The sequence below is a fragment of the Equus przewalskii genome, chromosome 7 (genome assembly GCF_037783145.1).
Source record: "Equus przewalskii isolate Varuska chromosome 7, EquPr2, whole genome shotgun sequence".
Lineage (NCBI taxonomy): Eukaryota > Metazoa > Chordata > Mammalia > Perissodactyla > Equidae > Equus > Equus przewalskii.
The window spans coordinates 1626635-1648218 of NC_091837.1; the positions used below are offsets into that span (position 1 = coordinate 1626635).

The window sequence follows — 21584 nt, forward strand, 5'->3', positions numbered from 1 at the left end:
CCTCTATGAACCTGCACTGCCTGCAGTGAGGCAGGACCAAGCCCAGAAACAAGCCAGCAGACCAGAGGCAGAGGCCCTTGAGGCACTGCATCTGGGCTGAGAGGCACTGCACAAATGTGCACTGTGCTCTGCTGGGCTTCAAGAATGCTCCCTTTGCCACCAGCACCTAGCAACCCCACCAAAGGCCAGCAGTGTAGGATGAGGCCTCTCCCCTGCTCTGCCCAAGGCTGGTCTACGACACGCGGGAGGGATGTGAACATCACTCCTGAAGAACCTGAAGGTGCACTCCTCACCAAACCAAACCCACCCATAAATACTCAGGCGGCAACCCTTTTCATCTTCCCCAGCTACCAGAGTCCTACAATCTCCCCAGAGTCCCTGCTGAAAAGAAGAGTCCTGCCTGCCAGCACCCCTCCAAGCTCCGCTGGGGGGAAAAGAATGCTACTGTAGAGGTGATTGAGTCCATGGCCAAGCTCCCACGCTGGCTGGGACCTCCAGCAGAAGCAAAGGGCAGAGTAACCACTGGGCAGAGCAGTGCCACACACAGGCGCAGTGCGGATACTGAACACACACAGCCACATCCTGCTTCTGGAAGGTGGTAAGGCACCACGGGAGCTATAGGGAGTACACTTCCTTGAGCCAGAAGTTTACAAACACACCAGCAGAACGGACCTGGACCATCGGAAGACATCAACTGTTCTACAGCTGCTTGCTTCCCAAACACCAAGAAATGGGATGAAAAGGGTAGTTCTGCTTTAGGACGGCCATTACAAAGTAAAGAATGCCAAGCCTCTTGCTTTCCTACTGGACCAGACCTGAGATGCAAAAGTTTCCATGAAGTGTGGTCCCAGAACAGGGGAGGGAGGCAAGGAAGGTAGCGAGGTGGCAAGGGCAACGGCTTCTGCAGCCTGGGCGGTCACTATGTGCCACCACCGTCCCAGCTCTGACCACGCACCACCTCTTTCTCTGCTTGGGACATCAAGAAGAGGAAGCCCCAGAAGGCCTGAGGACAAGCCTGGGATACACAGTGATGGTGGCAGAGATGGACTCAAACCTAGTCACACAGAGCAGCCAGCCCACTCCTCAGCTATAGACATAAGGTCTGTGGCATGTTTTGCACAAGACCGTATCTGGGCAAGCTGGTGATCTGGGGAACTCTGGTCCCAGGTCACTTGGTGCAGTGTCTAGGGAGGCTGCTAGGCCGACTCAGCTACATCCAAATACCTCAGGTGCCTCGGTCAGCATGCTTTTCTTCAGGCAGCTTCTTGTGGACTTGAGCAGGAAGGACCATTTCTGAGCTACCCCCTACAGTGAAATGTCATCTGACTCTAACAGAATACATCACATCCCAGAAGTGCGTGACATGTGGCCGCTATGCACTAGACAGGGAGCTCAGTGGACCAGTGGGTAACGAGCAGGGCAGGAGCACAGTGGGTGCCACTCAGCACAGTGCAGCACAGGGGTGGGTGGGCCCCAGCTGCAGTCTTTCCATATCAAGTAGAACTTCTGCTCTGTCTAAAGCCAAATCTCATTGCTCAGCAGCGACTATCAGTGTTCCCACCACTGGGCAGAGACAGGAAGAACCAAGGCCCCAGACTGGATGATTTCCCTCCTCCACACAGGAACAAGGGCGGGGGGTGTCTATAGAGAAGTCATAAGGCCTGATCTCCAATCTCTAGACACTAACAACAATCTGGCCCCTACTAGGAAAGGCTAGGCAGGGCCTACTCCATCCCACCAACATCTAGTATACACCGGTGGGCGTGGTAGGCTTGACCACAATTCTTAGCACAGAGGGGAACACATGAGGCAGCCGGGCAAGGGGCTGCAGCACAAGCCCGCACCAGCCACTGGAGCCAGGGACTCCTGTTCTCGTGCTCTTCCCGGTTTCTAGAGAGCTACTGTCTATCCCCCCACTAGCCCCATACTCAGAGCTGCGGCAAGGATGAAACTGCAATGCTCTCCTCTCCGCTCGTGTTCTCAGAGAAGGGAAGTGGGATGATAAAGGAATTCAGAGGAGAGGTGGGAACAACACATGCACTACGCAGCTGGGAAACGCAGATATGACCAAGCAGAGCTGGCCAACCCGAGGCTCCCAGGGACTGGCTCCAGGGAGAGCCCTGGTCTCGTAGAGTGCCAGGGTAGAGAAGCCCGTGCTTTACCGACCTGACCCCTGATCCAACCATGACCCTCACTATAGAGCGCCTGAAATCTAGCTCCATGCGTAGGTGGACATGCACCTGCCAGCAGAAGCCCTCGGCTCCGAAGGCCCTCACCTGGACTCCAGAACCCACTATCTGGGAGGCCTGAGCTGTCGGTACCGCTGTCTGCTGCTGCACCTGGGGCTGCACCTGCTGCACCTGGGGCTGCACCTGCGGCTGCTGCACCACCATCGGAGGTCGGACCTGAGGAAGGGAGAATGCAGTTTGGAGCCACCCAGGGTAGAGGGCAGAGCACCCACTACTTCTGTGGAAGCTTTGAATCTTGAAGCTTTTTGTAAGAAGGAGGATGGGATCATCATGACTTCACTGGCTATGATATCACCATCCTGGCCATCCCCTTATCCCATGGCTCATCAGAAATGTCCCATGCCAGCCTGGCCCCAAGTCGGCACAGCAGAGTCCCACCTCTCCTCACTCTGGTGAGAAGCATATCCCTCCCACCAGGATGTCACCATACAGCATCACCACCAACTACCAATGCAAGCAAAGCGATGCTTCCCAAAGCCAAGTGCACAGCTTGGCCGGCCTGGCCTCTGGACCAAGCACACTGAGTTTATGAGAACCCCCCTTGGAGCCCTGACTCCTTGAAGGAAACGAGGGCTGGCCAGTCAGCAACAGGCTGGCTCCCATGTGACAGGTGTGACCATACTTGCTCTTCACGACCCTCCCCTGCCTTCCAGCCCACCCCGTGGGGCCTCCTATTCACCTACCACTCAGTTCAGGTAGGGCCCCAGTTCCCACTCCACTCAATGAATCACAAATAGAAAAGGCCACGAAAACCAAGGAAGTGAGCCGAAAAAACATTAAAATGGCCCCTTGACACAGCTACCCCTGACTTGGTGACAATATTCTGCTCTCTGTGTAAATGTCACTGACTAGATTTGCTTTGTACAGAGATGCATAAGACTAAAAATAACAGTATTTTATATTAATACCCCCTCCAAAATATGGCAATGGCAGGGCTCTTTGCTCAGAACATAACTCCGAGCAGTCAGCAAACCACCGTGGATGCCCGATGGAGGCGGCCTGCCACCCACAGTGAGGACAGGCATGCTGCCGTCCATCGCATCATCCACAATCTTAAAATGACAACGGCCACTGCCGAAATCAGCCACACTGCTTAGGAGACAAACTGCTGCTCCAGCAAGAGGGGCACCCCTGTACAGTGTGCAGCAGCTCTTAGAATGCATGCTCCCTTGCTGAGCTGGACGTAGAGGCCAGTGTGGGAAAAGGCTGCCTGAATCGCAGTGCCTGAAGAGGCCATGCCGTCTACAGCCAAGGAGCACCAGAAATGGCTGCCAGCCACAGGCTGCAGGCAGCACCATGAGAAGAACTGCAGCCCACCACGAGCCATGGGTACTCACAAGTTTCAGCTGTTGCTGGGTATACATCATCTGTCCAGGGAGGGGCGGAGCCTGTGACACCAAAGGCTGGGTCTGTGACTGTGGTGGGAGCTGTGATGGTTGGTTCTGAGCAACTGTCGGCTGCTGGGGCTGTGGTGGCGGCTGGTGATGCTGTGGGTGGTGCATCTGCTGCAGCTGCTGGGGCAGGGCCTGGGAGGGGGGAGGCTGTGGCTGCTGCATTGGTGGCTGCTGTATTGGCGGCTGGGCCTGCAAAGCCTGCTGCTGCTGCTGCTGCTGCTGCTGCTGCTGTTGCTGCTGCTGCAGCTGCAGCTGTGCCATCCGCTGCAGCTGCTGTTGCTGCTGCTGTAGCTAGGGGCAGAACAAGTAGCACTTGGTCACCCCATTGGCCCCTGGGCCCTGTGCTAGCCTTGCCCCCCAGAAGTCTGCCTGGGCTGCTCTCACCCAAGGCAAAGGGAAGGGAACACCTTCCACAGAAGGACCCTGAGGACACATCGTGTGCTCCTGTGCCCTGGCCATGAGATGCTGGTCCACTCCTAGACATGAGAGGATGAAAGAAGGCTGAAGGGAAATATCTGGAGGGTTTAGTAATATAGAGGTGCAGCTCCACAGAAGCTGGGATAAACACTCAGGTGACTGCAGTCCTCTAAGGCCTCTCTAATGATGCCTGTTTGGTCCCTACAGTGGTCAACAGTACGAGCCTCATGAAGACGACCAATGTCTGCCTTTCAGGATGAGTAGGAAAACTGGGACCGAAGATTCACTGTCAGCTCTGGGAGGGGGGGCCTCCAAGATCCAGGAGGGTGGCCACTGGGAAAAGGAGGCAGTAAGCCAAGGCCTGGAGGGGATGGGAAAGTGGAGAGGTACCTTCAGGGCTTTCCTCCCTCAACCAAGAGCAGACCCGACGCATGTCTAGATGCTGACTGCAAACCATGAGAAGAAGAAATGTTTTCTTACAAGCAGAGCTTCTAATGTGACATTGCCATTCCCGTGCAGGACACTGGAGGGGTGTCAATTAGTGCTGTGTCCAGAAAATGCAACACTCAGAGACAAAACAGGAGGCATGTACGTACTCAAAAGAAACACACCCCTGGGACGGCTCAAGCATTTCCACATTTTGCAGTGTTCTTCTCAGTTAACTCTTACATGAATCACTTGCACCCAGAAGCCTCCACTGATCCAGCCCCTCCAGCACAAAGTAGGCCCACAGCCAGACATCCAAGCCTGACAGAAAGGCCCTCCTCGTGCAATCACAGCACCCTCCTAATAAGTCAGGGCCTGTTACTCCTTTCTGTCACAGGCTCTGCAAGAAGCCCACGGAGGAGGAAGCCCAGGCACGAGTCATCAGGAGGCCCCTGTACCCAGCACTGTGGCTGGTGCGTGTGCAGGGCTCAAGGGCCAGAGAAGGGAGGCTATGTGCCAGGAACAAGGGCACCTAGTACCTGTTGCTGGTTTTGATGATGCAATTTAATCAGGTGCTGCTGCTGCTGCTGCTGCTGCTGGAGCTGCTGCTGCTGCTGCTGCACCACCGCCTGGAACTGCTGCTGCATGGCATTCTGCTGAGCCTGGAACTGCTGCTGTTGCTGCTGCTGCTGCTGCAGTGCCACCTGCTGCTGTTGGAACTGCTGCTGCTGCTGCAGCGCTACCTGCTGGAGCTGCAGCTGGGCTGGAGACAAGACCCGTGAGTCAGGCCCAGGTGCACAGCAAGGGAAGCCCAAACAAAGGCCCATTGCCACTGCAGCTATGCACACAGGGAGGGTGGCAAGACGGCCCAGTGCCCTGACTGCCACTGGAATGGAACACTCAGGTTACACAAGAGGGACAGATGTGATGGGAGCGGCATTTGTGTAGACCACGGAACTTACTATTACGAAGTACTCTAAAATAATAAAGAGCAAAGGGTTGACTAAGCTTTTAGGATGGCAAAGAGGCTCAGCCTCAGGCAACCACTAATCTGCTTTCTGTCTCTACAGAGTTGCCTGTTTTGGACATTTCATATCAATGGAATCTCACAACATATGGTCTTTTGTGACTGGCTTCTTTCGCTTAGCATAATTATTTACAACTTTCACCTATGTTGCAGCACGTATCAGTATTTCACTTCTTTCTACTGCTGAATAATATTCTATTATACGGATTTCCCACATTTTGTTTATCTGATCATCAGCTAATGTACATTTGGGTTGTTTCCATTTTTTGTGACTACGAATAATCCTGATATAAACAATCATTTACAAAATTTTCTGTGGTGTGGTTTCTTTTGGGGTGATGAAAATGTACTAAAATTGATTGTGGTAAAGGTCGTACAACTCTGAATATACTAAAAACTACTGAATATTGCACTTTAAATGGGTGAACTATAGGTATATGAATTATATTTCAATAAAGCTCTTATTTAAAAAAGAAATAGGGGGCCGGCTCCGTCGCCGAGTGGTTAAGTTCGCGCGCTCCGCTGTGGCGGCCCAGTGTTCGGATCCTGGGCGCGGACATGGCACTGCTTGTCAGGCCATGTTGAGGCGGCATCCCACATCCCACAACTAGAAGCACCTGCAACTAAGATATACAACTGTGTGTGTGTGTGGGGGGGGGGGGGGGGGGTTGGTGAGATAAAGCAGAAAAAAAAAAAAAGAAGAAGAAAGAAATAATACAGAGATCCTTTGTACACATTGCCCAGTTTCTCCCAAGGCTACCATTTTGTAAACTTATAGTAACAACCAGAATGTGTACTCATTTGCATGGGTGTGTATATTAAGCGCTATACAATTTTCTCACTTAGGTAGATTCAGCCACCGCTACAGTCAAGATACTGAACAGCTCCACCAGCACAGGTATTCCTGGAGGTGCCATGCCCTTCCGCAACCCCCCTTCCCCCACCACAGCAACCACTAAGGAGTCCTCCATTTTAACATTTTGTCATTCCAAAAATGTTATGTAAGTAGGACCATACAATACGATTGGCTTTTTCATTCAGCGTAATTTTCTGAAGATCGCCTAGGCTGTAATGTGTATCAGTAACTCTATCCTTTTTTATCGCCAAGCAGTATGTCACGGTCTGGTTATCTTCCAGACTGTTTAACCATTCACACCATAAAGGATATCTGGGAGAGACTGCAGATTTGGGCTACCATGAACATTTGTGTACAGGTTTTCATGTGAATGTGGCTCTCATTTCTCTGGGATAGATACCCAAGAGTGAGACTGCTGAGATGGACATTTAGTTTTTAAAGAAGCTGAACCATTTTACATCCCCACCAGCAATGTATGAGTAATCCAGTTTCTTCTCATCCTTGCCAGCATTTTAGCCATTCTGATAGTGTAAGAGTTTTTAAATTTATCTTCTTGTTACAGACTTCTACCTCTGTTTGATAGTCAGAAAACATTACGTGTATGGCAGTAATATTCTGAAAGTCCTGAGGCTTGCTTTATGGTTAATTTTTTTAAGCATATTTGTTCCTTCCACATGCTTAGATGAGGTTGTTTATTACGTTGTTCAAATCTTATCATTTTTTGTCTGCTTAACTATCAACAGCTGAGAGAGGTAATTGCCCAATACATCTTCTATTTTCAAATCTTTTTGCATCTTCTATTTAGCTGTGTTTCTTGTAAGAATTACATAGCTGTAGAGTTTCCTTTCATTTATATTCACTCTCACAGTTCCTGTTCTTTAGCAGGAGAGTTTAGTCCATGCACATTTATTGAGATTACTTATATTTTTCAACTTATATGTATTTATCTTCCCTTTTCTAAGCTTCTTTTCCTCCTTTGTTTTTCAGCTTTATTGAGGTATAATGGACAAATTTTTTCTCCTTTTTTGAAATGTATTTTTGTTGGGTGGTTGGTTTCAATTTTGTATATTGTTTGGATTTGTTTGCTATTTTTTTCTTATTCCATTAGAACCCTTAGAACCTTAGAACCCTCTCTAATTATTTCCTAAAGTAGGTTTTACACACACTTGATAGACCTGGTACCCTTGGCAGATTCCCCCTCCTGACTTCCATTCAGTTCAGTCTCTGTTTATCTTCTTACGCCCGCATAGCAGACTTATATTAAGAGGCAGGACAGAATAATGGCTAGGGGGACAGCCTCTGGCCTCTGATCCAGACTGCCTGGACTCAAACTCTGTCACTGCTCTGTGCCTCCATTTCCTCAGCTGTAGAAAAGAGACAATAATAGTACCTACCGACACACTGGACTAGGAATTAAGAAATCTATTTTTAAAAAATTCATTTTAGGTAAATCCTTCAAAATAGTGCTTGCAATGTAGCAGGTCCACATGGAGTGAAGCTGGCTCTCAGCATCGCTCTTTTACAGAGGTAAGTGTCATTTACACCAAGGATTCTCAACCTTGTCCCTACTGATATTTCAGGCCAGACAATTCTATGTCACCAGTGGAAGGCCATCCTGTGCATATAACGTATTTAGTAGCATCTCTGGCCTCTCTACCTACTAGATGCCAGTAGGACCCCCACAGTTGTGACATCCAAAAAGGTCTCCAGACATTGCCAAATATCCCCCAGGGGTGAATCGCTGGTTTAGATTCTCGCTGATTTAGATTTACACACATTTACTACCTTACCTGAAAAACACTTCTTCTCCCATTTCACACCTGTCATCTCGGAAAGGATAGTTTGAGAGTTAAGAGGAATTGGTGAGCCAAGTAAGAGTATGCCCTTAAAAAACCTTTTAGTGGGGCTGGCCTGGTGACACAGTGGTTAAGTTTGCATGCTCCGATTTGGCAGCCCAGGGTTCACAGATCTGGATCCCAGGTGTAGACCTAGCACTGCTCATCAAGCCATGCTGTGGCAACATCCCACATAAAAAACAGAAGAAGACTGGCACAGAAGTTAGCTCAGGGCGAATCTTCCTCACACACAAAACACCTTGTAGTGAAGGTCTCCTGAGCTTTGTTAATCTAAAAATGCCTCTGCCTCCCCCTAGTCCTTGGAAGAGCTTTGCTAGCACACAACTGTGGTTGGTTGCTCTATTCTCAGCAGTCTAACAACCTCCTACTGAGTCTGCTGAGTCTATTATTTGCTCCTTTACAGAAACTGGCCATTTCTAAGATACTCGTCTGGCCTTTGGTGTTCTGCTGTTTCACAATAACAGGTTAAGGCCTGGATGCCTTATTTAACCTACATGGGTCCACTGGGTTTTCCTCAGCCATCATCTCCTCACATACTGTTGTGGCTTTCATTCTCTCCCACTTGGTCCTTTTAGTAGATGTTAGTCAGACTTTCTGATTTTATCCTCCATATTTCTTGCCCTCCTATTTCTCAAGTCTTCTTCTCTGGGCTATGTTCTAGGTAATTTCTCCAAATGTAGCTTCTGGTTCACAAAGTCTTTCTTCAGCTGTATCTAATCTGCTATTAATCATCCACACTTTCTTCTTTTAATAATTTTATTTCTTGTTTCTACAAGTTCCACTTGGTTCCTCTTCAAATCTGCTTGGTCACTCCTCATAGCGTCAGTGCTTGTTCATCATTTGGAATTCTACCCTCTGTTTCTTTAAGCATACCAATTCATACCTAACAATTGCTGTGTGTGTGGTCCCTGGGTGTCTACATGGGCTTATTATTTCTCTTCCTCCTCACGGTAGCTCTGCTGCCTTTCATACCTGCTGACCTCTTGAGTGTGTGCTCACTGCTTGCCCTTCATCTGAATTCCCACAGGCCTCAAGTGGGAGCACGCTGCTCACTGTGCTCTTGCTTCTGGGGGAACTGGGGATGCCAAGACCCCAGCATAAATCCTGCTGGGCAGAGAGATCCAAGGTTTGCTTTCCCCAAGCTTGCAGCAGCCAAGACACAGCAGGGCAAAGAGCTTTCCCTACCTTCTGCCAGCCCAGTAATCCAAAACGCAGCCTACCCCAGATCTAGTTATCCAGAAGGAAGAGGGTTCCTCAGCACCCAGTCTGTCAAACAGCCAGAAATAGGACTTATTTTTAAAGTCAGCTCTACGTGCACATGATATAAGATTCATTGAGGATCAACAACATAAAATGAAAAGTAAGTCTTGCTTCCAAACCTGTCTCCAGCCCCCAGTCTCACCCATAGCCATCAGTTTGTACTTCATATGACTAAGGCAGGTCACCTAGAGACTATCACAATGCACCCTGGATGGCCCTTTGAGAGCACTAGCAAAACCTCTGACCCAGGTCCTACACTCTGAGGTCAGTGGATTAAGGCCTGAAGTGGCCTCAATCACACAGTGGCATCTGGACAAAGTGTCAGAAAGGGATAACAAATGCCCCTCGGCCCATAACACCTATTTCGGGTAGCCTAGGCAGGCAAGAGGTCAAAAGCAGGGAAGTACGGTCTCTGACAGAGGAAGCAGCAGGACCTGAAAATAGAGAACCCACTTCAAACCTTCCCCTAGTGCCACACAGGACACCAGGTTCCTCAGAAGCTGACAACAGGATGTGGGCCAAGGTCAGAGTGGGGAGGGTGTGGGCAGTATACCAAAGCTTCGCCACGGAACTTCTCACAAATAAAATCTTAGGAATGAGACTGTAAGACAAATCATGGGAGCATTCCAAACTCATACATTTTAAAACTATCTTTTATTATAAAATATAAGTTTGTGATTAAAAAGAAATTCAACCAATACACCAGAGTAGAACATAAAAAGGAGCCAGAGCTGGCACTTTTCCTGAGCATCCTTCCACAAAATGCCGTGTGTGTGTGTGTGTGTCAGGTGTGCTGCTAAGACAAGAGGGGACACAGGAGCTTGAGATAAAGAACTAAGGGAAGAGCTAAGAGTCAGATGGCAAGACATCAGTAAGGAGAAGAGAATGAAGATCTGAGAAGGGGATGGCTGGGGATGGAAGGTTCCAGCACAGGAGTGGTTGGGAATGAGGAGGCACATGGTCTCTGAGAAGAAGAGCAAGATGACGCTCGTACAGGAAATTCAACAAAGAATAGGGGTGCTGGAGTCAGAGCCTGGGCTCAACCCCAGCTCTAGGCTGTGGCTGCCTCATGGGCAAAGCAGAGGCAGCAATACTGCCTTCTTCACAGGGTTACTGTGAGGGATGCATGACAAAAACACATCGAAACACCACAACCTGTGAGTGAGTGCTCAGAGCAGCTTTATTTGTAACAGCCCCAAACTGGAAACAACCCAAACGTTCTTCAAGGGTGAAGAGCTACGTAAACTCAGCCCATGGAACACTACTCAGCAATACGCAGGAACAAATTACTGATACAACTTGGAGGATCTCAAGGGCATTACACTGAGTGAAAAAAGCCAATCTCAAATAGTCAAACACTGTATGATCTCATTGATGTAACATTCACAAAGTGACACAATATCTTATAGAGACAGAGAACAGATTGGCAGTTGCCAGGGCTTAGGGTTGGAGGGAGGGTGTGATTATTAGGAGGTAACACAACAGCTTGTTGGTGGCAATGGAACAGTTCTGCATGCTGACTGTGGTGATGGTCACTCGATTCCACACATGATAAAATCTCATAGAACTGCACACACAAGCGCATGCATAAGAATGCATGTAAAAACTAGTGATGTCTGAACAAAGTCCACCTGAGTTGACAGTATTGTCCCAATGTTGATTTTTCCATTTTGAAAATGTACTAAGATATCATCACTGGGGAAGCTGGGAGAAGGGCACATGAGAACTCTGTGCTATTCTGAAACTTCCAGTGACTCTTAAACTATTTTAAAAATAAAAAACTACATAAAGGGGGAAAAAAGTATAGAAGCACTATGCAGTACTAAAGTACATCCCAAGTACTGAAGAAATGTTCACGAGAATCAAAGGTCCATCAAGACAGGTTCTGGAAAGAGAGGGAGACCTGCCCCGCAGCCCTGCTCCTGCTAGAGCAGCTGTGTGGAGGGGACAAGGGGCCGTGTCCTGCAGAGGAGCGCAAAGAGGGCAAGACGCTTCCTTCAGGGAAGAAAAGCCTGACAGAGACATGGCTGTGAGCCACAACCCAGGGCCAGCCAAGGAACAAGGACAGCACTAGAAGGGACAGCTGCCGAGATCGGGGCAGTCCAGGGGGGGAGAGGGACGCTGACAGCACTGCTTCATGGCTGAGAACATCCTGAGATGTAACTGTTTCTATTTCAGCTACAAAACACAACCCCTTGAGTGGAGTCCCAGGCTGCCCCAATCTCCTGAGTCCTCTACTTCCGTGAGGGGCAGGAGGAGGGCCTCAGTGTCAGTTAACCCTTCTGGTAGCCTAAAGAAGGCTTAGAGCCTTTTGTCTCCACACACAACAAAGATAAAAAGACAGAGCTCCTTGGAGCTTCTCCGTGCATTTTTGATAGCATCGTAACAAAGGAATAAAATGTGCGTCACCTGCAAAGAAAGCAGCAGGTTCTCTAAGAAGCGTGGTACTCACTCTGTGGTGTTGTGGTAGACACAACAGCCATGCCGTGGGGGGCCATCCCTGAGGTGCCAGGGGGTGGCTGCCCTGACAGGGGCATGGGTTGGCCCATGGCACCAAGGCCACCCATCCCACCCAGGGACTGTCCTGGGCCCCGAGAAGGCATGCCGATTCCAGCTGCTCCAGTGGCAGGTCCACCAGTCAGGCTCTGTAGTGCGTTCATAGGGTCTGTGGGAACACAAGGGCACAGTATCTCAGGACTGGGCACGGCTCTGAAGGCTGTGAGGCCTCACTGAGCACAAACTGCCTCCTGTCTCCAGGCTCAAGTCCCTCAAAGCCCCAAAAGGTGAGAGTCCAGAGGCCCAGGAGCCTCCCAAACCCCTGCCCAACTGCCTGTCACACCCCAAGGGCCAGGAGTGTGTCTGTCACCGCACCTGGACCATGAGCCCTCCTGAAGAGAGAACATATCCCATACCCTAGCCTGGCCTGTACCAGGGTCCTAACATTGAGGGACCTTCGACGACAGGGTCCTAACACTGAGCCTTCGAGGGCAGGCAGCAGTGCTGCCCCTCTTGGCTGTCCACCTCTACTGCTGGGTGAGATGCAGCTGGGAAGTCCAAAGACAACAAAAGATGATGGGCTCTTCTTCACAGGAAGCGAGAGCCTGAGGGCCAAGAATGGGGAGGAGGGGGCTGGGGGGGAGGCACAGATGTTCTCCCAGGGAGGTTACAAGTCTCCTTGCACACCAGAAGCCCATCTCTGCTAAGTCTGTGCAGGACCCTCACTGAGGAGTTCTCAGGACAAACCCCTGCATCCAGGCCATCACACCAGAACAAGCTAAGACATGCAGGAGGGGTCCAAAGAGCACCGAGCAGCACAATGACGCTCGCCAATGGTGAACTCAGCTCAGTGAGCAATGCTGTGACCTGGGACGAGGAACCCAAGGCTCTCATCACAACAGCATAGACTCTGAGCAAACGGCTACCTGCAGACAGGAGTGGCCCAACCAGTGCACCATGACACAGAACTGGGTACCCAGGACCCCACACTCCAATGCCAAGAACCCGGACATTCTCCTGGCCACGTGCTCATGATCCCTCCTGGCCCTGGAACAGCAGACAATCTCGGTACGTGCCAAGAGACCCTGCAGGAGACAGGGCCCACGCAGGCAGGTGCAGCCAGCTCAGCAGGCAGGCATGGGCGCCTGGCATTTACAGTTCTGCTGCTGTTGCTAAGACCAACAGCATGCCGGGCTAGCTTCCTTCCTGACATGCTTGGAGCTTAGCTGGCCGTCTTGGTCTGCTAAACCCCTTCATTGGCAGCTCAGTCAGCGAGACCAGAGCTAAATCAACAGGGTTCCCATGTGATAAAGCCCTGAAATTAAAAAATAAAAAATGATAATTCTTAATTTACAAAAAAACTCTGTAACTTAAGAAAGTGAATTCACAGCTTTTCTCTAAGAAATACTACTATAGGTTATTATACTGAATATACCATAATAGTTCTCTCCCAGAGAGCTCAAAATCTTAGATAATGTCTCAATAATTGTGTGGGTTTTTATCATCTTTTTGCTGGGCAAAAACATTTGAATGAAATGGGATGGGGCAGTATTGTCTGACTTCACAGTCTGCAGGGAAGAGGAAGGATGGAGGAGGGGGCAGCCCTAGCTCCACAGATCCCATGGCCAGCCAGAGCCCTTCTTTCTGTGAACTTTCTCCTCTAGCCTAACCCCATGAGTGCACAGCATCCACAACCTCATTTCTGCCACCCCAGATCCGAGGTTGGGAAAAACTTTAATTCAAAAAGGAAAAACTCTTACCACTGACAGAAGCTTGAGATTTCTTGTTATCTATTAAAAAAAAAAAAAAAAAAAAAACCCAAAGTAAACAAAGTTTTATATAACCACATATTTTCACAATCAGTCAGTTTTGCAGGCATTTGCCCAGAGGTCATTTGAGGTCAACTGAGTTGACCCTCCCTAGAAACTAAACAAAACATACCTCAGAGCTTCAGAGTAAGTAGGTGGGTAGGTATGTATGTATGTACGTGTGCGCGCATCTGTCCGACTCCTGGCAGCACTGACACATAAGGGGGCCGGGGAAAGAGGGTACAGAACCACCTCATGGTCAACCTGGGGCCTCGGAGAACATCCCCCAGGCAGAGGCTTGCTCTGGGCCTACTCTGGCTCTCCTTCCTTCCCAGGTCCAGGGTCTCAGCTTGGGCCCGGAGCAGCAAACAGGAGAGCTCAAAGGATCCAAGATGGGACCACACTGGTGCTGAGAACTCCACAACATCTCCATTTTCAGCCCACTCTGGTGAGGCAGCATCTCCAGTTTCTAAATGAGGAAACTGAGTCTGTCCAAGGCCGGCTAGAAGCCAGATCAGGCTGGCACCAGCATCACATGGGGCACTGCCACACCACTTCCAGTCTCTTACAATGAGTCTGTGAGACAGCCGTGGATGCCCTAGGCCCACAGGTCTGTGTACACTGCCATGCCAGGGCCACCCCCCCAACAGGGCAGCCCAGTTCCAACAGCAGAGCCCCTTGCCAGAACAAACCAGGGCATCTTATCCAGGCTGCTCATTCCATGGCTCCTTGTTCCAATTCCTCCTGTTCTAAACACCGCTGGACCTTCCCAAACACAACAAAGAATGTGAAATCAAGTGAAGTTCATCTTGCTGGCCATTCTGGTAAAAAGTTAGCGCAGAAAGACACAAAACTTCCTGGCCAAACAGGGGCCCTAGGATTCCTAGTATCTCCCTTTGTCTGAGATTCCTGACACTGAAGCTGCAGCTGCATCTACAACCATGGGGGAGTAGTGACTGGACTTGCCAAGTGCATGATCCAAGGACAGGCTGTGTCAAGAGGAACCCATCTCCTGTGGTCACACCACTGCAGGGAGACAGGAGGTGCTAGTGGCTGAAACTCCAGAGTGGCCAGCCAGCTCAGCTTCCTTTAGAGACTGTGGCCATCCAGGAACACTCAGTGTCTACATGCTTATGCATAACACACAGAAGACCACAAAGACCCCTGACCCCAGAATGCAATGACACCCTCACTTCTGAAGAGACACGGCTGCTGCTGGGCCTGGCTGACAGGACCACAGCAGGACTCTGGTAGTCAGAGGAGGTGGCACGCAGCAGGGGCCAGGCGACCCTTACCAGGGCAGGGAGCTAGAGGCAGGACTTAGGAAGTCGGCCTTAGAAGCTCCCAGCCTGACAGGAACACACGTGTAGGTCAGACCTCCATTCTAGTTAGTGAATTAAACTAAGTAGTAGAGAAGGAAGTTTCCGGCCTAGGGTAAACTCTGCTTATTTAAGAACTGCCTAGAGATCAAAGCAACAGCCCTCTGAAAAACATTAAATGGACAAGTAAATAGCAGTCCAGTTTAGGACACTTCAAGGCCAACATTTCCATTATGCGCGAATCAGCATTTTTGAGGCTGAGGCTCTGGGAGGATGGGAAGTATGGAATCAAATGCAAAGCAGTGAAGAACTTCCCAGAAAGCAGGCGCTTTTACACAGACATTCTGACTCAGGCACTGGAGCCAAGGCTTCACTGCTGCACAACAGGGCCAGCATCTCACAGCAATCACAACCACCCAGAAATGTAAAATTTTACTTACGAATGTCTCGAAAATGGATAATGAGCCTGGCCACGAGAGAAAGGTATTCATCCTAAAAGTAAAAACAGGAAGCAGTTTAATCCCAGATGAAGAAGTGAAGCTGAATGACGCCCCTTCCTGCCCCCTCTCACTGCCCTGCCACCAAGCCAAGGGTTCTTCCCGAAAGGCTGCCGAGCTGAGGCCCACTCACAGGAAAGGCTCTGCCCGGCTGGGCCTCCTCTCGAATCCATCTCTCAGAGAAAAGCTGTCAGTGCTCAGCTTCAGCCGACCAACAAAAGGCACAAAGGAACAAAAAACCAAGAAGGGTACCAAGAGACTTCAAACTGCTGCTCCTTCCACTCTGCTGCAACACTCAGCTGAGAGGGCCGTGAGCCAGCTCAGGTATCCCTCTCTTCACAGAGCAGACGAGGGGCCAGCCTAAGGTCACAAGGCATGTCAGAAGTAGATGTGGGCGGGCCACTTTTGTCTTTGCACTGTTTGTATCAAAGCACTTTCACTTTTAATACCCAGCCTGTTGCTTTCTCACTGCTGACGTCAGACTTGCATGCAAATCTGCACATGCGCCCCTGGCTGTGCTTTTCAGAGATCTGTGTTAATCTGAATTTACAGCCCCAAAAAGGGAGAGGGTAAAGCGCCACTCAAGGGTGGCAGGTGAAGGTCACTGCTGAAGGCTCTCTTTGTCCCAGCTGTCATGCTTCTGGAACAGCCCAACAGGGCCTGCCTTCCACCAACTGTCCTCTTTGCAACCATGGACACTCGCTCCTGGGTGTTCCAGGGAAATCTCTCCTGTGGTCTAGGAAAGGATGTCTGAGTTAAAAATCTTATTTTGGAGAAGCTGTACCATCCTTCTCGTCCGTGAAATGCCCATCCTCCAGCAAGGCAGCCCCAAAAGGGCAGAGCCTTCACTCTCTGCTCTGCTCACACGACCCTCCTCCTAAGTCCACTAGACAGCAGACTGATGACACCCACACAGCTCAGGACCCAGCTGCAGCACCTGTGGTCGTACTATCCCGGGGACACACGCCTGTGAGCTCAGGGACAAACAGTGAACCTACTGTCAGAAGAACACCTCCAGGGGAAAGGGAAATAAAATGAAAGTGGTCTCAGATGAATGTAAAAATACAAGCACACTTTCTAAAGCTGTATTATCCCTCCTCTATCTCCAAACTTCACCCCACCAGAGGAATCAGCAGAGGAAAACATGAGGGGAAAAGGCAAAGCTGGGATGATAAGCACATACAGAGAGGGCAGGTACAGAAGGAGGAACAGTGAGGCTCTGCTGGAGCAAAGGGACACTCAGAAGGTATCATCAACACTCCCAATTTCTGACTGTCCCCACCACTTTCTGGTAGGAAAGACAATGTGCTGGGAGTAAAGCGGGTCCCCTAGAGTCAGGGCTCCTGTGTGTGGACACCCTGCCAAGGTTGCTCCTTGAGGGACAGCGGTGCGGGGAGTGGGAAGTGGAGAAGCTAAAGGAAGCTCGGGAGATGATGTGGCCAAGCACGAGGAGACGAGAACTAGGAGCTTGCCAGTTCCTAGTCTGACATCTTGGTAAGGCCTTGGGCCATCTTTTAGGTCAATAATACCTTAAAAGAATTTCTTGAGTTTTCCCCACTTCCATTAAAGGTAAAACAAGAGGAAGCAGGTTTAAAAAGCAACCAGATACTTTTACTTAGACACAAGATACATAAAATGGGGCTCAGGAGCATGTCCCGAAAGCCCTTCGAACAGAGCCAAGACCAAAAGCTCAGAGCCAGGTGGGCAGATGTCACCATGTTGCAGTCCCAGCACCACTCTCCGGCACAGGGCAGGACGGCCAGAATGGTCTGCTCCCAGCTGAGGCTGCCCTGTTGCCCAGTGGAGTGGAGGCTCTGGGACCAGACCAGCATGAGGAAGCCTGAAGGGGAGGAAGGGAAGGAGGGATGTGACCACCTGACAGTGGAAACGGGCACAAGAAGCAGTTAGTCACACTGCCGCCAAAGAGCTTTCTTGTAGGTTAAATACATCTCCAAAATCCTTGCAAAAGCCAGGTCACCCAGGAACCATCGGAAATTGAGTGCTGCAGGTCTGTTGCAGGCGCTCCTTTCCACAGGAGACTCTGGGATCTGAAACTGCGCCTCTGATCTCCCCCAGGCTGGGGCTCTTTTATGTCCCCAGCTCCCAACTCTGTCGGATGCTGGTGTCCTGACTCCCCAGTTGTGACAAGTCCCAGACCCCATCCAGACAAATAGATTATGGTACCCGCTTCTGTTCCAAGGCGCCCCAGCTCTCCAGGACTGCTCCAGAAAAAGGGCTGAAAAACATGTAAGCTCCTTTATCTTCACTCAGTCTTTACCATCTCCCCACTCAACATCAAAAATTTAAACATCCATGGGGGCTGGCCCCATGGCCAAGTGGTTAAGTTCGCACACTCTGCTTCAGCGGCCCAGGGTTTCACTGGTTCGGATCCTGGGCATGGACATGGCACCATTCATCAGGCCATGCTGAGGCGGTATCCCACATGCCACAACTAGAAGGACCCACAACTAAAAAATATGCAACTATGTACTGGAGGGATTTGGGGAGAAAAAGCAGAAAAAAAAAAAGACTGGCAACAGTTGTTAGCTCAGGTAACAATCTTTAAAAAAAAAAAAAAATTTAAATGTCCAGGTGGCATGTGAGGCTGGGTAGTATCAGACCCCACACAATAAGAGCTAACACTCTGGCACTTAGAAGGTGCCAGGCACAGCTCAAACACTTTACAGATATTAATGCATTTAATTCTGCCAACCACCCAATGAGGCAGGTACTACTAACATGCCTGGTGTGTAAATGAGAAGATAGAAACATGGGAAAAAAAGCTTTATACAGTTTAAACACTTGCTTGACCTGACAAGTCTTGCACAAGGGCCCAACCAATGACAGGAGTGAGGTACATCTCCCCACATGGAAGTGGAGTGAGCAGTAGGAGGAGGGACACACACATGCTCCATGTAAAATACCACATGCCACACACTACACACTACCCTTTGTATAAGAGACATGGGGAATCTGAATAGAAATATTTGCTTACGACTACAAGAGGAAATGCCAGAAGGATACACCAAAATCAGAGATGAACAGTTACCCCTGACAGAGGCATCAGGAACTGGGCTGGAAATGAGATCTTGTTATATGGTTTTCATACTGGAAATGCGTAAATCTTTTACCAAATTCAAGATAAAAACAAAAGTATAACTCCTAAAAATTCAAAATAAATCGAAACATATGAGCTGGATATCAAGTTGGTGTCAAAACCATATAGAGGAAAGAATTCTTTAGAGTAATCATTTTAAACAACAAAAGCAAAACAAAACAAAACAAACTGTATGTCCTTAGTAGTAATGATATATTTTAAGGACAAACAGAGCTGCAAAGAAATCTTAAACTTCATCCCACACTTTATTATTTGTTACTAATATTAGTGGCAATATTAGAATGTTTCTTCTGAAAGTATTTTAGAGTAAAGCAAGTAATTATGCTAATGATATTAGAAGCTAAGATATTTATAGTATGAGAAAAGATATACATGTTTAAAATGAAAGTAAACCCATCAGGTTAAATTTGAATTGGAAGTATCAATGTGAAATTGTGGGGGTTTTGAGGTGGCGGTTATTTCAAAAATGTATCACTTAACTCTGTTCACAAAAAGGTGCAAAAGCCATGAGCAGCCCAGTGCCTACAGCACACCCCCTAAACACCATTTCACCCTCACAAAGGAGCCAAGGCTCCTTAGAGGAATGGCCGATTCCGGGCCAGGATGCGAGCAAGCAACAAACGACCACAGAAGTCACGATAAAGGGCCCCACGAGGGACAGGAGGGTGCTTGGGGGCACCACCTGGTGAGGGTGGGACCATCTAAGCACCAAAATGAACAACAGCAATGGACTGAAACACACTAGTTGCAGAGCCCAAGCTCATAATGTTACTTTCAGGAAGAGAATGCATCCTCAGCCCCACCCCAAGCTCCAAAGGTCACCCCTGGGGGTACCAAGGACAGCAACTCCTTGCAATGAACAGGAAGGCATTCCTGGTGGTCCTGAACAGGCTGTATTTCAAGCAAGCAAATATCCCTAGTTGACGAAAGAAAACCCTTCTTTGCAGAAAAATTCCACCTAATAAATGTGGAAGAAAAGCCAGAATTAAGGACAATTACTATTTTGCACTGCCATCAGATGGTAAGTGTATGGGTAGCTTTATAAGAGAAGAGTCAGGCTGTAACTTTCCAACTCCTGACGAGCTGTGGTCTTCTGGGGAAATCAAAACACACAGAAATACAAATGTAAGCCACCACTTCAGACACATTCTTGCTAACAAGACTGCCGCACCCTTGGCTCTTTCAATCTAACTCTCAGTTCACAACAGCTAAGGGGCAGGCAGGAACAGGTCAGGCAACAGAGAATGCTGGTGGCAGAAACATGGATGTTGTGAAAAACTGCCAGTTAGGACTCAGGAAGGGAGTGGGAGACTGGTAAAGAAAGCTCGTATCGTCTTAGAGAATGCATATACCATTAAAAGCAGAATGTTGGTAGAAAGATGAATATTGAAGGTGTTTTCTGGTGAGGACTCAGAGGAAATGAGGAACGTGTTCTGGGAAACTAGAGGAAAGAGAATCCTGGTTACATAACGGCAGAAAGTTTAGCTGAACTATATCCTAGTTATGTGGAAGGCAGAACTTACAAGCTATGAATCTGGATATTTGGCTGAGTAGACCTCTAAGCAAAGCATTGAAGGTCTGGCCTGGTTTCTCCTTACAGCTTATAGTAAAATGTGAGAGGACAGGGGCCAGCCCGGTGGCATAGTGGTTAAGTGTGCGTGCTCTGCCTCGGAGTCCTGGGGTTTACAGGTTTGCATCCCAGGTGCAGACATAGACATTGCTCATCAAGCCATGCCGTGGTGGCATTCCACACACAAAATAGAGGAAGATGGGCACAGGTGTTAGCTCAGCAACAATCTTTTTCAAGCAAAAAGAGGAAGACTGGCAACAGACGTTAGTTCAGAGTCAATCTTCCTCACCAAAAAAAAAAAAAAGTGAGAGAAAACAGATAAATTGAGGGAAGAATTGTTAAGCTAAAAGAAACCTGGACTGGATGATTTGGGAAATTCCCAGGCTATTCAGATTGCAAAAAAATGCTAAAATTAGGAGATTTCACTGTTAGGAAAGTGTGCTCTGGAGAGAACGCCAAAGGGGGCTGGACAAATTTTGCTAGTGCCAAAGAGATTAGGCATGTGATTCAAGAATCCCCTCAATCATCTCATGGAAGCCAGGAATAGGGATGAAATTATCCAGGAATCATCTGTGGAGAAACCTCTTGTCTAATGATGTGAATCCTGTCATATACACAGGAGACCCACAAGGTTCTTGTGTGTTATACCAGCAGAAACATTACCAGCTTGGACTGAAAAGGACATAGACTGGATGAAATCAAAGAAATGCGTCAGACTCCGAAAATTCTACAGGCAGGAAACAGGCCGATAAAACTACTCAGCTGCAAACATGTGCCACTCAGGAAAAGGAAAGATGACCACAAGGGTAGAGCCTTGGGACAAGAGGCCAAAGCCATGGGCCCAGAGAGTAGAGCCTTCAAGTCTGTCATAATTTGTTACAGCAGCTACCGGAAACTAATAATACACTGTCTCTCTAGATGTACCTATTCTGGGCATTTTACACAAACTCAATCATATAATATGTGGTCCCTTGTGACTGTTTTATTACACTTAGGAAGATGTCTTCAAGGTTCATTCATGCTGTAGCATGTACTGGTACTTCATTCCTTTATATAGTCAAATAATATTCCAATATATGGATATATCACATTTTGTTTACCCATTCATCAGTTGATAAAGATTTGGGTTGTTTCTACTTTTTGGCTATTATGAATAATGCTATCAATATTTGTGTACAAGTTTCTGTGGACATATGGGTCATATGGTAACCCTCTGTTTAATATTTTGAGGAATCATCACACTGTTTTCCACAGTGGCTGCACCATTTTACATTCCTTCCAGCAATGTATG

The 21584-nt window shown here is 48.7% G+C and overlaps 1 protein-coding gene across 16 annotated transcripts in view; it reads right to left on the bottom strand.

The window, feature by feature from the left end:
• MED15 (mediator complex subunit 15) overlaps positions 1–21584 on the bottom strand; it is a 71721-nt gene that overhangs the window by 15118 nt on the left and 35019 nt on the right. For 6 of the 16 annotated variants that reach the window (XM_070626805.1, XM_070626806.1, XM_070626814.1 and 3 more), the window contains 6 exons: positions 15549–15600; positions 13742–13771; positions 11938–12150; positions 5026–5249; positions 3587–3934; positions 2277–2405 (listed from right to left, as the gene is read on the bottom strand). In XM_070626805.1, the coding sequence (XP_070482906.1) occupies positions 2277–2405; positions 3587–3934; positions 5026–5249; positions 11938–12150; positions 13742–13771; positions 15549–15600 (996 nt within the window). Of the gene's footprint in view, positions 1–2276; positions 2406–3586; positions 3935–5025; positions 5250–11937; positions 12151–13741; positions 13772–15548; positions 15601–15738; positions 16082–21584 lie in introns of those variants that run through there. The other 10 variants (XM_070626807.1, XM_070626809.1, XM_070626801.1 and 7 more) reach the window with 7 other exon arrangements.